The sequence below is a fragment of the Halictus rubicundus genome, chromosome 3 (genome assembly GCF_050948215.1).
Source record: "Halictus rubicundus isolate RS-2024b chromosome 3, iyHalRubi1_principal, whole genome shotgun sequence".
NCBI classification, from domain to species: Eukaryota; Metazoa; Arthropoda; class Insecta; order Hymenoptera; family Halictidae; genus Halictus; species Halictus rubicundus.
In genome coordinates this window covers 10,258,101-10,275,789 of record NC_135151.1, presented here as the reverse complement: position 1 = coordinate 10,275,789, position 17,689 = coordinate 10,258,101, and the positions used below count along the sequence as shown (strand labels likewise).

Here is a 17,689-nt window from a genome sequence, read left to right as displayed (position 1 = left end):
ATTGGGGACGAAAATAATAACAGCCGCGACGTGTAATTTTGTCGAGTATAACGGAGGGGGTAACGGGACACTGGAAGTCTTAATAAGAAGCAAGCGCGGGTTGAATTTCAATGCCTCCGCTGGGCTGCTTGCAGGAATTATGTCCTCGAGGAGAGACCTTCTTCGGAGATAAACAGATCCATGTTTCTTACTTTTCCGATAACAAGACTGCGGATGTTCGTGCGGTTTAACAGCATGTTTCGTTCTGGGAAACACGATACGTCGCAAGAAAAGACCACCGCTTCGAATAGAATGGATTTTATTGGAAGAAAATCGTTCTACTTATTAGTGCTGTTGTCATTGTATAATTTTTAGTTTAACACCAAAATTTTAATCACATTAAGCATCAACTGATGAAGCAGGGTGTCTGAGATCTTCTTAAAATGTTCTAGTTACAATTTTTAGTTAAACCGAATTTTATATTTATTGTACCAGTCACAGTTGCTTAGATGCTTCGTTTATCAGAAACTGCCACCAAGAAAAGAGTAACAATCGAGGCTTATCAGCAATCAAGTCACAAAATCACCATGAGAGCTGATTATAAATCTTGACCCAAAACGTATTATTTATGTCAATATCCTCGTTATAGCCTATACTAATATTTTCCTTGTGTATCAAGTACCAGTCGGCACATAAATATCTCTCTGAAATCGAGCAAGATACTTTCCGCACTGTTCCTAGCATAGTCTCAGTTTTATAGTCAGTTTACCGGAAGAAGAGACGAAGAGGGACACTGAAATTGACAACAGTTGTCCATATCGCTTCTGTAGCCCGCGAGTTACGACTCGGAAGCTGTTAGAATGGCCAGCTGTTATGGCATTCGATGTACCTGGGGTCTTCCGAGATAAAGATCCGGATCGTCTTTCGAGGGAAGAAATTTCTCGAGAGAAATGCACCGTGGAAAGATTCTTTCTCTACTCACGTGTCCTTTCATGGGATCGTAGAGACGTTGAATGAGCTGCAGACAGGTCGATTTTCCGCAGCCGGATCCGCCCACCAGCGCCACTGTTTCGCCATGATTGATCTTCAGATCCAACCCCTGTAGCACCTTCACGTCCTTCCTCGCGGGGTACTGGAAGTGCACGCCCTTGAACTCGATCTCCCCAGTGGCGGATGACAGTCGTTGGCCTTCTTTGCTCAGGCTGTCGATCATTGGTTGACGATCGAGCACCTGGAAAATGGCTGCGGCCGAACCTCTGGCGACCGCGAACGCTTCCAGGTGAGGAGACGTCAGGCCCATGTTCTGAGCACCTGCCAAAACGCCGAAGAACACGATCACCAGCACGGCGGGCGTGTACTCCTTCTCGTCCTTGGGCCTGTCGTCCAGGATCAGCTGCACGCCATACCTAACATCGGAAGGAGGAGGAAATGTTAGGTACATAATTAAATGACACTGGACGATCTTCGCGATTTCATGACAACCACCTACAGTCTACACCTACAACCACCTACAACCACCTGCATATGTATGATTCGCCTTGACCCTCCGCGTGCAATTAAAGCAATTATGCATTAATTGAAAATATAGTGACAGATCGTGGAGAAATATAGTGACCGAAGGTGAATCATGCATAGGGCTTAAACACTGATGACTAGACTGCGGATCTTTATGAATAATAAAAATATTCTATATTTATAAAATATCTCGCTTGTTTTTTATGATAGAAGAAAATTTCAGAGGAAAACAAGGTTGTATTTTTTGAGATTTCAAGATCGTCAGTTTTTTTAAATGGAATGATATATTTTTATTATCGCTATATGATAGCCAAGGTCAAGACGAATCCAACGACCTACAATATTATGACCTTCACGGGACCTTAAGTACGAAAAATTCATAAAAGTAGGACACTTGATGTAAATAGTGAAATAACGATGACACGATCCCCTAGGGTTCCAAGTCTACAGACGACCTAGACCTAGGTTAATTTTTATCAACCATTTTATAAGCAGTCAACGTTGTTTACAATGAACTCTAGCGAGTACAGTAATGTGAAATTTCTCTATAATATTGAACTACTTCATTCAGTTTTCGATATCGAAGTTAAACAACTTCGCAAAGAATTCACCCCCAGGCCCAGCGGAAGTTGCTTAACCGACCCGATTCAGCAACCCTTCCACCGCATTGCCGCCCCTCAAGGGCATTTCCTTTAAAAATATAGTTGTAACTTCGGTGAATTTATCGAGAGTTATGTCCAATCCCCGAAGAGTACTTCTGCTACTGACGAGAGCTGAAAAGATTGGATCTCGGGGGTGCTGTAAGGTGAGAAAAGTTCTCTTTGTAGTTGCGACTGAATTACTAATTGCTGGCTCACTGTATATATACTATAAATTGCTGGATTAATGGCTCCCAAGTAAAAGGTTTCGAAACAAAAATCTTCTCGCGTATTTTAATTCTGAACAATTTCTTCCAAACAACGCAATACAAAATAACCACCATTGGTCCTAATATACTTATGTTAGGTCCAATGAGATGACAAATTTTATCTTAAAAAGATATTAACTGCGATAAGAGGATCAATATTGATAGCAATCGGTTCAAGCTACCAGCTGCTTATGTTAGGTCAATTAGAGTTTGGATATTTTCAATTCTGTACCTAAACATAGTAGTCACACATAAGCGTCCACTCTTTTGCACACTTAAGCTCTCCCCGCTATCCCTCCAATTTAAAAAAAAATTGGAATTTCTCTTCCCTTCAATTGAAGTCACCCCACTGCTTAAGTGTCCGCGTTCGGGACCAAACGCGGACGCTTAAGTGTGCACTACTGTATCTCCTAGTCTCGTCATTAGAGAATCAACCCAATCTTGGTCCTCTCGTTTTCCGAGTTCTTAACAATTTATGTATACCAATTGTTTTATGTATAATGTGTACCAACTTCGATTTATTTTTTATCATCCTGTATATTCGAAGAAATATAAGTATCGAATAATTTCCCTGCACCTTTGCAGTCTCAAACAAATTTTGATTGAAAATTTTTAAAAGCGTCGCTAGATCGCTTTGGTAGAAATAGTGTTAAATATTAGGTGTGACGTACCAGAAGGCTACAGCGTAGCTGATGTAGATGATGAACCACATGACACCACCGCCGACTCCGGACCACATTCCACGCCTAATGCCGGTTCTTTCGGCTGGAACCAACTTCTCCGCGTATCTATCGACCTCCTTCTGTTCGCCATTGAAGGCGATCACGGTCCTGATAGCACCCAACACTTCTTCAGCAACAGTTCCAGCCTGACCGTAAGCGTTCAACTCCTGCGCGGTCAGGGAGCTCTGCACCTTCGCCACGACCGCGGTGGCTATCACGATAATTGGCGCGCAACTCAGCACCACCAGCGTCAATTTCCATCCGTAAATGAACGATATAATGATGGAAGAGATGAAGGACACCATTAGGTACGTGAACACGCCGAGCTTCTCGCCGATACCATCCTTCATCTTGTCCAAATCTCTGCAAAACGCAAACGCGATATTAAAGCACCTGGTCAATTTTGAATAAAATTCACATGAAATTTTTAGGGAAATTTTTCCCTTTGGGAAAGGAGGGGAACATAAATCTAACATTGCTGGACCGTGAATGTACATTGCTTCCTCCTCATTAAAATTGTTAATAGAAGAAATACAATTTCACTTAAAGTCTGTATCGTACAACTGACTCGGAAGATTTTTATTCTGCAAAAGAAAGTCATTTGCTTGTATTCTTTTTCAGGACCGTTTACGATGAGCTATGTTAGAGCTATTACAACCTGGCGCATGTCCCCATTAAATATATTTTTAATTCAAGTATTAGTCAAAGTTGTAATTTCGTACAAAATACTCGTTTCTTGGAGCACATGTCGTGGTCACGAAGTGTACTCCGCAGGGTGTTCAAACAATTTTATATTTCCTGCAAGCGCACGGCGCATCGGAACCTCGGTCAGGCCTTCTGGCATTTTCTGTACGTCCACGGACGCAATTAGAACCTGTTCCTATAACTTCCTGCCAGTTCTATCGAAAGTTGCCGCCGGCCGAAAATAACACGGGCCGAGGGCAGCCATTCAGCGAATTAATTAACGTTCGCGTTATCTTCTGGGCCATGCTCGGGTCACCTTGAAATCACGCCACGCTCCTCGAATTAGACACCGTGTTCGATCCCGATCCCGAAATTCGATGATGCTGGTCGATTCGGTTTCGATGTTGCATCCCCGAGTCTTCCGATGACTACCGTTGCATAATAAAAGCGGAACCAGAGTATAAGATCGTTGTTTCATCTAACTAACAATCCCCTTTGTCGCGCAGATAATGCGAATGTCAAGGCAACGTGGCGTGGTCTATGTTTACAAATCTACTATCTTCGAGCTGATAAATAGATAAATTAAACTATTAATTGACTACTAAGTCATATTTTTTAGACCTTCCATATTTTGATGAAAGAAGGTTACATTGACTTTGTGCGCGTTCAGATTTCTTTGTTGATTGTTAATACTTCGCGGAGGAGGTTTATCCGGTCTAAGCCTCTGATGGCGGATCTTTTCTATAATAATACGATTTATTATGCTTGGGAACAATCACAGGTTTGTTTATCAATTTCCTGAGTACCTCTTGTAGATCCATTAACTCTAGAACTGCCAAGCAGTAAATGCAACTTACTTTGCATTTGTTTAGATTTCGTACCAGTTTTGTTTAAATATCTACTTCGATAGAGAAGTTCATTGAAAGATTTTCTGATGAAAAGATATTTATGATTTCAATATTTCTAATAGAAAAAATTAGGAGCAAGTCATTTTGACTCATCCGGTAGTTCTGGTGTTAACCTTTTCATATTTCTTCAACGCGTTAATTTAATTCAATTCCTCAAAGTATCGAAATCAAGTGCTAATGTAAGCGATTAAAAATGCTAAGACTGGCTGTAGCTCGCAGAAATTGGTGAGAAATTATAGCAATCGGGAAGCCAGAATCGCAAAGATTCAGCTCGCAAAGAGGAGTAGCGTTTCGGGGAGGACCGTCCTCGCGAATCATAGAAAAGCACGCAGCTGAACGACAGGAGAGACCTTCGACCCGGTTAGGGATGACTTAATTCGAGCGATCAATTGAATTATTGAACTGCTTCTCTCCCATTGACTTCCAATAAAGAAGCCGCGTCGTGACGAGGCGAACGGCAACATTCCGACGCGACCGATGGCCGAGGATCCTGCACGACGATCGAGATTGCATTAAGGAATCGCGACGGGGGGTCAGGGCATTTTCACGGCTACGTTCATTAACGCTTCAAACGAGCTTTTAATTCTCGGCCGTCGCCGTCGTCGTCGTCGTCGTCGCGCATGCGCGCGCGTGCGCGGCATCAGGTTCATAAAACTTTACTGCAAGCCCGCCGTGGCGCAAATAAAATTTACGTAATTGCCATTATAAATGAACGCAGGTCGCCGCGACGCGAGCCAAGACGTTTCTAATGCCAGACGATCCTCTACCAGAGACCGATATACATATTCCGCGATGCTATTTGCGGCTGCCTTTATTGTCTAGACGCGGTAATCGAACGTGACGCGCGTCATGCACTTTCCGGTATATGGAAATTAACAATTAACCGTCGCAAATATTTAGCTTCCTAAGACTCTTTGTAAATCACGTCGGATACAATGTACAGCTTCCGTATTAATTGAAACGATGCAACATACTGATTTTATCTGCAAATTTGCGGAGAACCATCAGCCGAACGGCAGGCTGTGACGCATAATGACGTCTCGCGTACGTCAAGCGTTTCTGATGACATTGTACACGTTAACTACAAATATTGGCAGTAAAATTTGTACAGTGAGTTCTTGATATATGTCAACAACGCGGGTCTTGCCAGCGTCGTGTATCGTTCAGCAGACATACCCGAGCCGCGTTACGTTTACACTCCTCAGAAGTGGGGATCATTCCGCGACGTTTATCATCTAGGCCTTGGCGACATATATAGAGAAATCACTGAATTACCGTCCCAGGAATATCCACGCATAGCCACGCTTCCAATATTTGAATAACACAGACGGAACAAACGACGGAAGTTGTACATTAAATTTGGTAGGCACATTGTAGTCATGCTGCGTCAAGTCGTTCCTGTTACAATGAAGCATTTATTTTTAAGAAGACGTTGACCACCAACTATTCTAAATAAAGGGCACTTGTTGTACTCATATTTGGAGGGCTCAAAAGCCAGTCAGTGCGAGACGAATTTTCTCATACCTGTCAATTTATTTGACCCAGCTGTTTCTGTACAGGGTGTAAAGAAATGTTTGATCTATAAAAAAAAGTTGCCGCAAAATTGACCTTGACCTTGAATTTCACGGTCAAATTTTTGTTTATTTTCACGCCGCGTGGAATATAATGCAAGAAAAAGAAATTTGACCTTGAAATTCAAGTCCAAGGACAGTTTTGCGACAACTCTTTTTCGCGGATCTTCGTCGATCCGTAGATGTAGAATACGCCTACGGCAGCCAAGACCAAACATTTCTTTACACCCTGTACATAAACGAGCCGTTACTTTGTGCTGCAATTTATTTGTATGTTATCTGTGGACTGCGGATTTTATACATTTATGGAAAAACTGAGTAGATGAAATTTAAAATAGTTGATTACAAAAATTTAAGAATGTCTCGTGTCATGGCTCATGTCTCTTACAATCAATGCAGACAATTTTTATTCTGCATAAATATCCGCGGTCTAGTTATCTGTCAACAAATATGTTCTTCTAAAGCTTTATATACACTGACATATACTTTTCAACAATTTTCATACTCAGGAACTGTCTCTGATTAATAGACAGCGGATCTTCATGCAAAATAGAAATTTTCAACCTGAATTGCAACAAACTGGAGTGAAAAAAGAAATTTATTTTCTTTTTCAATATATTTAAATAATATAGCAGTATTTTTAAATTGGTCTAATGTCTTTAGTGTTTTAAATTACGCCTACTCATTTTTGTCATACAATCCGCTGTCTACTGATTAGTTTCCGAGCCACCCCCCCCCCCCCCCCATTAGTTAAAGACTTCACTGCACCTCAAAGCACCATGAAAACGGCGTTTTCATCCCGCCGGTTAGTCAATCCCCACGGCTTCTGATTCGATTTCGCAATTACGATTTATTAACGCTTGTGCAACTCGGTTCATTGTAGCAGGGCCGGTTAGTCTCGGAATAAACGGGGTTGCGTAAGTGGGACGTCCCCAACCGCGTCTTAATTAGCCGGTTATGAATCCCGCCTTCTTGACTTTTCGATAATTACGCGGGTCGACGCGACCACGAGGAACGAACGGGAGAGAGAGAGAGAGAGAGACATTGTATCGGACGAGGAGAGGTAAGCGGGAACAGCCACCTGTTGAGCGAATCCCGTCCCCTGAACTTTGCCCGGCGTTTCTCTTTCACCTCCCTGCCGTCCGCGTTTACACCCGCAGACTTCGTGATCGAACACACGATACCACCCTTGAAGCTGGATCACCGGATCCTGCGAAAATACGGCTACTTAACGCGCTTTCGCCGACACCGGCGCGACGAAGAGTCCTTTGCGCGCTAAACTTTGTCCCGAGACGCTAGAGCTGGCTCCCGATCAAGATAAGACTTTAATGAAATCACTTTAATCGTACCCTGTAATTCGATTCATTTAGGAAGTATCAAGCACGTTTTCACTATGATCGCTTCAAGAAGATCCTCTGACGTCTTTGCTGCTTGCTTTTGTCTCGAGACGCTAGAACCGGCTGCTGATTAGCCCTCGGACTCCTGCGAGTTCTAGGCCTATGCCGAAGTCATAGCCAACCAGAGTTGTGCAGAATTACGATTGAATTACTCCAGAAATTATAGTGATGCAGTTATATTGTGATTTATAATTCAGATCTTCATTCAATTAAATTACAATGTAATTCGTAATCGCAATTGGAGTACAATTGTAAAATACTTTGTAATTAAATTGCATAAAATAGGGTTACGTATTATGGACGAGGACGAGGAATACAAAGTACGCCGCATAGACAGCAAACAAGTATATGAAAGGAAAACATAAAAATATATATTGCGCTTCTTCAAAGTTCTGGGCTATAATTTGGAGAGTATTTTAATTACACATCTGATTAAAATAATTAGTAATTGAATCAATTGAAAGGTTTCAATTATGTAATTCAGTTACGACGTAGTTGAATCACTATATAATTGAAATCCAACGTCTTTTGTGTAATTGAATTAGCACAACTCTGGTGATAACCGACACACACCGATATTTCACTAATCATACTGACGGTCGCTCGAGCTTATCCCCACCACTACCGCGAAGGGTCACGAATGACTCCGGCATAGGCATACGGAGGGTTAAGAAGAACCGATGCGAAAATGTTGCGAAGGTTGCTTCAATTATCATGATCAAAATAAGACAAATTTTTTCGTAAAGGAAAAAGTTACTTCGAATGACCTCAAGAATCATCGCAGTCAAGGAAGTAGGTACAACATCTCTGGACCACCGTGTATAAATAACTTGACGTGCAACAGAAACGTATGTTACACCGAATACGTAGTTGTACCGAACGTGTCGCGCGTCGAACGTCGAATTTCGTGCGTGTCGAGCGGACAAGCGAGCTCCTTTTGACAAATGATACTCACTCTGTAATCCTGCTAGCAAAGTTAGTGGACGTGTTGATGTCGTACCACGTCATGTCCTGTCTGAGGACCGAGCGCAGGAACATTTGCCGCACCCTCACAATTTGTTTGGAAGCCGCGACATTCAGGAAGTCCACGGTGAACACAGCGAAGACGAACTGGAGGCAGGACAGTGCCGCTGAGGACACGCCGAAAGCAACCGAGTCATCATAAAGCGCGGCCATTCGTTCCTCGTACGTGGATTCGGGTCCTCTGTAACAGAAATTGCCTCGAATCATTAGAAACCAGCACCACAAACAGAAAACAAACCTGACAAGGGAACATACTCAAAATAAACAAGCCGATTCTAGTGAGTTTTGTGTGAGCGGTAGTTCTTGGAAAAATATTCCACATTCAACGGATGAAAAGGCCCTGAAATTTGGCGTCAAAAACATGTTTTACATGATTTCTCGCAAACTAGTAGGATAGTCACTTTTTTTTAATCATGGGCTCCCAACTATTAACGACATCTGACACAATATCACAGTTCAAAACGCTGTTAAAGATTATGTGTTCATCTACAAAATAAGTCAGAATACTACAGAATAAGTGTCCATGAACAACAACCCTAAACAACTTAATTCTTGATCAGCTCTAAATAAAACCTACACAACATGAACCAAATTTAAAAAGCTCCCCAGACGCAATTCAAGTTGAAAGAATTGCAGTTCATGACAAAAAGTGAATTCCTAGCATTAAAACTTGGATTCTTGACATTTTCTCGTCGAGATCTACAGGATTACACGGAAAAAAGTTTAAAATTTCTGGGTTGCCAAGGCGAAGTTTAACCATTCTTTCCAGAAAGCAGGTAGCTAGACGATTTCTTTGAAATGCATCAAAAGGAATGTTTTGACAGTTAAGATGCCAGGATGCGTTCTGCGAAAGTATCGGATACAGAGATGCGTTTCGCGCATACTTACAAGACCTTTCCTCCCCCGAACCACTTCATGATAAGGGTCGGTGTACTAGTGGTATTCGGCATGTTGCGATCCACCAGCAGCGTGGTGAATTCACCGTACTGGATCGTCGAGACGGGGATGCACAGGCCTGTCAGGGTTCCCATGATCAGGCCACCGAAGACCAGCATCAGCTCCCCGCATGTTGCAAATCGAAACTGCGAACAACCGCGTGGTTCGAGTGAAAATCACTCGACTAACCTTACATTTTACAAAATCTAGCAAACCTGACATAAAAGGACTAAAAATAATTTATAATTTCCTTAAACAATGTTCCGTTAGACTTTAGAAACAGTGTAAACCTATTTAATGTAAGCTAGATGTAATAATATTGTACTTGCTATATAAACCACTTGGTTTAAAGCAATAAATAAATAAATAAATAAATAACTATTCCGTTACTCTAACACCGTTGAAGGTTTCACAACAAAAAAATAACTAAAAGTTGTACAAAATATGTAAAGCTTATTAATTGTTTAAAAATTCTAAAAGATGGCGTTTTCCTCAGATTGTTATCTAGACAGGACCACACTTAATTATCCGACTGATACCGCAAAACGTATTCGTAAAACTCCGCTCGGCTCGGTAGTTTGTCGCGAACTAGTCGAAAATTTCAGAAACATATTCGCCGATGATTTAATGCGGCGAACTTCCGCTTTTCCGGGAGATTTAACCGGGAAAATTAATGTCGGTCTGGCTCGGTGATTAATGGCCAGCGATCCGAACGGTTCGAAACAAAAACAGGCCTCCATCGATCGACGGGGACCGCATTGGTCGGAGACAAAAGGAATTGTTGGGGGGATGGTGAAAAACACTTACGAGTTTGAAGTAAGGCACTGGCGGCAACGTGGGCTCCGGCGCGACCGGTTTGTCGTCCTCCTTCGTTTGCGGTGGCACGAACTCACTGTGGACAGAGATCATTTCGTGTGTTCGATTCAGATCGTTACTCGTACTAATTCATCGTCTTTTCGAGCAAGAAATGTGTCTAACAGAACGTTCCGTTCAGTGGAACGAGATTTCTGGTGAAGAGCACTTCCGGTTTTCTACTAACAACTTATTTGACGAAGCATTTAGAACTGTTAGATTTTCAGGATTTCATAGTTCGACTATCAGGAAAATTGAAATGACTTAATCTTGGTTTTTGTATTCTTAACACATTATCCACCGGCAATTATTGCATAATTTTTGGAAGTCTCGGGTCGATGGCAAAAGACTTTTTAATGGAGTCTTCAACAGCTCGCTATCAGTAGTATAATATAATAATTTAATTTTGGTTATTATGTAAAAGAAGATATTTATGTTTACTTTTGGCAGAGAACAATTATTGAAAATACTATTAATAGGCTTCCGGTAAATAAAGTATTAATATTTAAAAAGAAAATAATTGATGACGTTTCAAAGATTCAAGAATGAAACTACTGGTTTTGTGAAATGAAATTATTTGGAATTTTAATATCTTTCATTTCTGGTCTCATAAAGTATTTAAAATTAAGAGACTTCATGGATTTAATAGTAGTATTACCAGAAAGATTGAAATGAATCATTTTAGATTTTTGTATTTTTAATATTCATTCCAATGAAAGATTTAGAACTCAAATGAATATGTCCCTCTGTAAAGAAGGTTAATAAAAAATGAAGTTAATATATAAATATTAATACAACACTTAATACACAAACATTAAAAACTGAAGTTAATATATTTTCTCGCATTTGTTTCTTCTCTTCCAAACGAGAAAAACTGACGCCAAAAGCAGTGATAATAATTTTTACTTGAAATCAGATACAAAATTTATGACTTGTAGATTTTCTGTAATAATTACGAAACTCATAAAAGTATTTTTTTACGAAATTACTAAGTACAAATATTCATTCTAAATTGTCGTAAAAAATATTGAATCGAAAAATTAACAAACCAGAGGAATATTGTTAGTATTCTGGAAGTGCTCTTGCAAGAAATGTATACTAGAATCAATTATGGTAAGAAACGTTTATGATAAGTTTATACGATCCGTTTCCAGTCCCTAGGACGAGTATTTGCTTAACAATTGCCACCCATTCTTTTTACTAGAATCCTGATTCGGTACTGGGCTTTCGCTTCTATTTTTTTTTTCTTATCTCTATTTAACATTCATCTGTAAGAATCGTATTCGTACATCGGTTTGCCATTCTCTTGTAGCATATACTCAGTTTCCTCTTTATCCTTCTCCGCATCTTGGAGCGTGTCTGAAATGAAATATAGACGGTACCGTACACAGAACATCCTGCAAACAATTGTTTTGTGTGCGTCGGGGGTGGCGTTAACCATTTCCGGTCCCATGTTGAGGATGACCCGACATTCGATTATGTTCTTATCACTAGACTGTGGATCTTTATGCATCCATAACTTTCTACTATAACTATCTACTACAACTATAATCTACGTTCTACTAAACCCAATTCATCGAAACACAAAATTGAACACAACTTTTCTGACGAAAGCGCTTATTAAAATTTCAGTTTTATTCTATTAGGTCAAGCTTCAAATAATTTCTATTTGGACATATCAATCTTATTATGATAATTAATAGCATAGACAGTTGTATCCCGGTTAATTAAACATTTGTTGTTTTTTCATCATTATTTACGGCTCGACCCAATAATTTAACCGTTCTACGATTTATTAAAGATCCACTGTCTACTTATTGTAACATATTTTGCAGAGTTATGTTTAGACTGCGGAGGTATGTGCAAAACAAATACCAATTGTCGGTAACAGAAACGAAATCAAACTATATTTTTTCATTTAATAATTAAAAAAATCAAAAATAGTGTAAAGATATCCCTCAATCTTTTTATTGTTAATCCTTAAGTGGACCTTCGAACCTTTTAAAAACGCAATGGTGCAATTACATTATTTTTAATATTTATCTATATTGAAAAGAAGTAGTGAAATAGTAAAATTTCATCTGAATCCACAAATAGTTATATTACGAATAGTTTCTTAGTCTTATTGGTCCTATTAGCTCACTTAAGGGGTAATCTTCGGAATTTTATATCTATTCATTTCTATAATTAATTTACACAATCCACAGTCTATTTATACTATATTTATCTGCAATATGGGGATTCTATAGCTTTCGAGTACAATCTCAGAATTCCTCGGTCACTATAAACGAGATACTGAAATAGCGCATCGAAATAGGATTAATCAATATTGACTTAATCAACGTTGACGCAAGTTTCGGAACGAGTGACCGGAATCGTTCTGGACCGCAAAGGATCGAGGGTATAAATTAATGTCCCACTTTCAATCGGAACGAACCTCGATCAATTCCACGGACCCGATCGTCGACGTCGACGATCGACAATCTATTGTCGCTCCGAAATTATTCGAAATCGGCGTGCTCGCAATTACGCGGGCGTTCGGCGATTTCGTTCTCGACACATGTCACTGGATCATTAAAATCATGCTGTGAAAAGAGAGGTGTGATTCGCGAAATTAACGAGGCTCGTGATCGTTTGCTCAAATCTGCGCGTGATCCTCGAACAGCGCCGATAACGATCCGGCGTCTTACGAAATTTGTTGACAGTTCCTCGAAACCGGAAATCACGAGCATCTTCGCATCAAAAAGAACACAAGCACGTGATTCTTTGTTGCATTGTGACACAAACGATTTCGTGGAACGAACGCGAAAGATAATTATATCGCGGTGGTGAAATCGGATTTGATAAGAAATTAAAATTAGATGCGCGTTTACACACAATTCGTGGAACACTGTCTGTTTCAAATTGATTCCGTGAAGTTGGATCAAGATGGATCAAGAGCTTTGCGAGAATACGTATGCGACAAACTATGTCAGCGATGGATTGATTCTGGATGATCGAATTTTCAATTGGTTCAACGTGTCACATGTGACCGAATTGTTTTCGTGCACTGATGCTTTAGTGGTCAAATTACTAATTGTTCCGTGTACTTTCACGATTACGATTCCATTTATTGTTATCACCATAACTGAGCAACGTTTTCAATGGAACATTTGTTTGCTCTAATGCCTATTCAAACTTGAATAAAACGGTAACAAAAAATCGTACCGCAACTTTTCGGGAATCATTTCGAAGGGGAGACTCCAATCTTCAAATTCGTGTTGAATTTAGTCTTGAAAAAAATGTTGTGATCTCCGTAGAGACATTTGAATTTTTAAAAATTTAGGAAAGAAAGAATATGTTTACTTTCTCATGTGTTGCATAAATTGTGAACGTCACAGAAAAATAGCTTGCAGTAAATGAAAGTAGAAGCCTTGCGCCTAAAAATGAGCCCATACAGAATGCTCTACGACTTTCTATCATAAAGTTACGAGAGTTCAAAGATCGGACATTTTTCAGCTACAATTTAGCGATTCTTTCATTTTGTGGAGTAACGTGTGAGAACCATACTAATGACAACAGCAACAACAGAAAGTCATGGCAGAAATAGAAGACACAAATATCGATGCAGGCTGGTTCGATTAACCCTTTGAATGGTGTGACCGGATTCGAGTGTGCCAGATTGAGTGCGTGCCAGACAGGGTGCGGCTGTGCGTACACGTTCCTGTACTATTTTTGTATGGCACCTGTCATTTACTATTAGTATTTCGCCGAGATACTAAATACCGAAATTCTTTGACCTGTCGATCACGGAAAATCATCCTTACTCTCCCGTATCGGAGCTGTCAGATCGATTAAAAAACACTAGGGGTTGCTAAAAGCATTTGTGAAATACAATATTATCACTCGAAACTTCAAGACCTAAATTGCCTTATCTCGTTCGATAATTAAAGAAACATCTGAACTCGATAAATGCTGGAAATTCACAATATCAGATAGTTAAAAAATAATCAGGGCAGCCGACAGATAAAAAATTTCGACGAAATTCTTGTAGATAGATTCGCGATCTTTGTTATTGTGTTGCATAAGAAACGCTCTAATCGGGATAGCGTAACGTTACGATTAAAACAAAACGTTCAATTTCCTCTTGCTCGAAGAAAAATTATTAAGAAAAGATAGTTGACTGCGGATTTTATGCACGTATGAAAAAGATGAGTTGATTAAATTTAAAATAATAAAAAGAAATTAAGAGCGTCAATATATTATTTTGAACTTATGAAGATCATTCGAGGAAGAGAAGGCAAGTAGAAGTAGGCAATCTTTATTTTGCATACCGATCCGCATTCCAGTAATTAGTTAATATTGTTAGTGACACGTTTTCTACTGTAATTCGTGATGTAATCGTTTTTATTCCGAACATGTAATGGTTTATTCGGTATACGCGCTGTCCTTTTCTACGTTCGACACGGACGTAGCCCTAGAACGCCCTACTACAGGGCCCTACACGATCTATGTCACAGCACGGACCCGAGGATTCGGCTTAGATCAAGACTTTACTGTATCATTTTTTCATATATCATGTGACGTCCAAATTGTATTGTGTCTTGTTATGTATCTATTTTTATAAAAATAATGTAGCAAAATCTAATCAAGTGAAAATGATACGAACTTGCTGCACGATCTAAGAGGAACCGGTCGAAGAACGAGTCTCCGAAAAATCAAACAAATCCACGGACGAGGAATGAGAATTTCGAAGAAACTTCTGACGTGGCGTCGCTCGCGATTGCGATCGTCGATCTTCTTCGGGCGATCGATCGGCATTATTTGGCGCGGTAATAAACGATCGAAGTGTCGCGTCGGCGGCGGCGCGTCATAAATCACCGTGGAACACTCTGTAAATCGTCGGATCGCGGATCGACGGGGACGCGTGAACCGTGCCAGATCGTCGCCGACGGCATCGTCGTCGACGTCGTTGTCGTCGGCGCGTGAACGATAAAGGAAGTTGCGAAGAGCCGGCCCCGATGGACTGCGCCGGAAGCCGGCAGGGGCTCCATTAGCGTCGTAATTGCTGTTCGAAACTCCTGCGACAAATCTACGATCGACATTTTATGCGAGGCTGCCAGCTGCACGGATTACACGTTCGCGAATTAATTCAACCCCCGCGTCCCCTCCCCCCGCCCCCAACACCTCACGGAAGAGGCGCGAAGTGTTCAATTCTAGGTTCAACTTCGCGCAAGTTTCGCAGCCCTGCGACAATTTAATTGGACGCTTTTGAGCCGTTTGAAAAACATTTGTTCCACCGTGTTCCACGTAAATATCATATTAGCGGGTGCGCGAATTAATTCGTGGCCCCCGGAATTAATACTAACTCCTTGCCGTACAATTTTCTTCACAACTGCAATGACTAGAATACCTTTGTCCTTGACACCATACCGGCGATTATTTCATCATTTTTAAAAGCTCAAGCCTGAAGACTTTTTAATTTTTTATCTAAATTTTATTCTGACATTAGATGACACCTTTTATTTCGAAATAAGAAATTTCTTCTTCTTCATCCGAAATACGACGGAAGTCGGTCCCGAGCCTTCGTCTTATATCGGAAGAAAACTGTAGTGAAATATCGGTGCGGGTCAGAAATGACTCCGCAGGAGTCCAAGGATTAATAGTTGATTGTAATTATTAAAGAAATTAATAATCGAAACAGATGATTTATATTTATTGTGTGCCTACATTTAATTTAGTGCTTAAATGTTGATAACAATAGACTACAATTTTATTGGAGATCGATTAATCGCTTGCAAGATGAAGTAAATGCATAGAAGATTATTTTGGAGGGTATAATATATTCTAATTGATCGTAGGCAATTACTTATGAATATAGGTAAATATGAAGAAAGGACTACGAATGAATTTGCACACCTAACAGATAGATGGTCTAGCAAATAGTTAATGCTTCGCGACTTTAACGAGTGAAATGCTCGTGTTTGTTTATAATCAACGAAGGGAGGTATTAATGGGGTACTTCATAACGACGGAAATAATTACATCGACTCATAATTGAATTACCCCGTTTGTAAATTTGTCAGTGGTATAACTAATGCATACTCTTCGCTGTTGTGCAAATATTCAATCATTTAACGATTATCGTTGGATCTCGGGTATTTGATTATCGTGGCTCGCGGGGATGTATTGTCTGTTTTGAATCGTGCCGCGATGAGATTACTTCTTATTATTGACTGTTAATTCGAAATTCAAATGATTACCGAACCAAATTACAGAAAATATTGATGAAGAATGACTCTGACGTTGCAGTGAATTGTCATAATTGGTTCGTTAATGCTCTATACTATGTAAAATGTTGTTTATGATTCGACAGAATATTTGTAATCGACAAACAGTAAGTTCTGTTAATAGAAATATAATCTACAAGAAATTCTTTATCAGCTGTGCAACTTGTACAGCAAATTGTGCAACCCGGATGACAGTGAGCTATTTTGTATCACGCAATGGTAAATATCATCTAGACTTTCAACAGAGTGTTATACTAAGCAGTAATTACACAAAAACGGTGACATCAGCGCCAAGATTACAATCTAAATAACTTTCATCTCGCCTCTACACGTTCAATAAACAACACAATTCTGTCATGATGAAATGTAGTGCATTACTCAATTAGAGACACAGAGAAGACATTCGAAAGCACCGCTCTACACGACAAAACGAATAAAAGTTATTTACGGAAGCTTCAGTGTGTTGTTTGTGTTTTAAAAGCCGCAACGATGTAAGCGGCCAGGTAAAAATAAACATCCGTGGAGAAGTGACGATCGCCCCCCACCCTCTAATCCAATTTCATTCACTAAAATAACTCTATAAGACCACATTTCCCCTGAGTCATCTCAACGAATTGAAAACCTTCCGAGAACACTTCCGTCTCATTTACGTCGCTAATTATAATACGCGACCGACGACGTACGATTGTAAATTTAGCACCGCCCTTTTCCATCCTCTCAATACTCCTACGTGTGGTTCGAGCGAGATTTCCGTGAATCGGGATCGACTCGATTGAACTCTTCGTAACTCGTTACCGTCGATGTGTTTGAGTTGCAGCATGATCAATCAGTCATTGCAACACCCGACATTCCCCAAGAACATATAACCGGGAACTTTCTCAGAATTTTCCCATAGTTACACAAACTGCAATTTGTTATATTCGCGG

At 40.1% G+C, this 17,689-nt stretch overlaps 1 protein-coding gene and 1 long non-coding RNA gene across 10 annotated transcripts in view; one reads left to right on the top strand and one right to left on the bottom strand.

Moving 5' to 3' along the window:
- The window catches only part of LOC143352662 (uncharacterized), a 607,068-nt gene that overhangs the window by 399,566 nt on the left and 189,813 nt on the right, over positions 1–17,689 (top strand). The window lies entirely within an intron of this gene.
- Mdr49 (Multi drug resistance 49) overlaps positions 1–17,689 on the bottom strand; it is a 148,227-nt gene that overhangs the window by 29,237 nt on the left and 101,301 nt on the right. For 7 of the 9 annotated variants that reach the window (XM_076785300.1, XM_076785302.1, XM_076785303.1 and 4 more), the window contains 6 exons: positions 11,784–11,853; positions 10,450–10,534; positions 9,595–9,788; positions 8,639–8,887; positions 3,073–3,486; positions 962–1,385 (listed from right to left, as the gene is read on the bottom strand). In XM_076785300.1, coding sequence (XP_076641415.1) covers positions 962–1,385; positions 3,073–3,486; positions 8,639–8,887; positions 9,595–9,788; positions 10,450–10,534; positions 11,784–11,853 — 1,436 coding nt within the window. The remainder of the gene's footprint in view (positions 1–961; positions 1,386–3,072; positions 3,487–8,638; positions 8,888–9,594; positions 9,789–10,449; positions 10,535–11,783; positions 11,854–17,689) is intronic. The other 2 variants (XM_076785308.1, XM_076785309.1) reach the window with 1 other exon arrangement.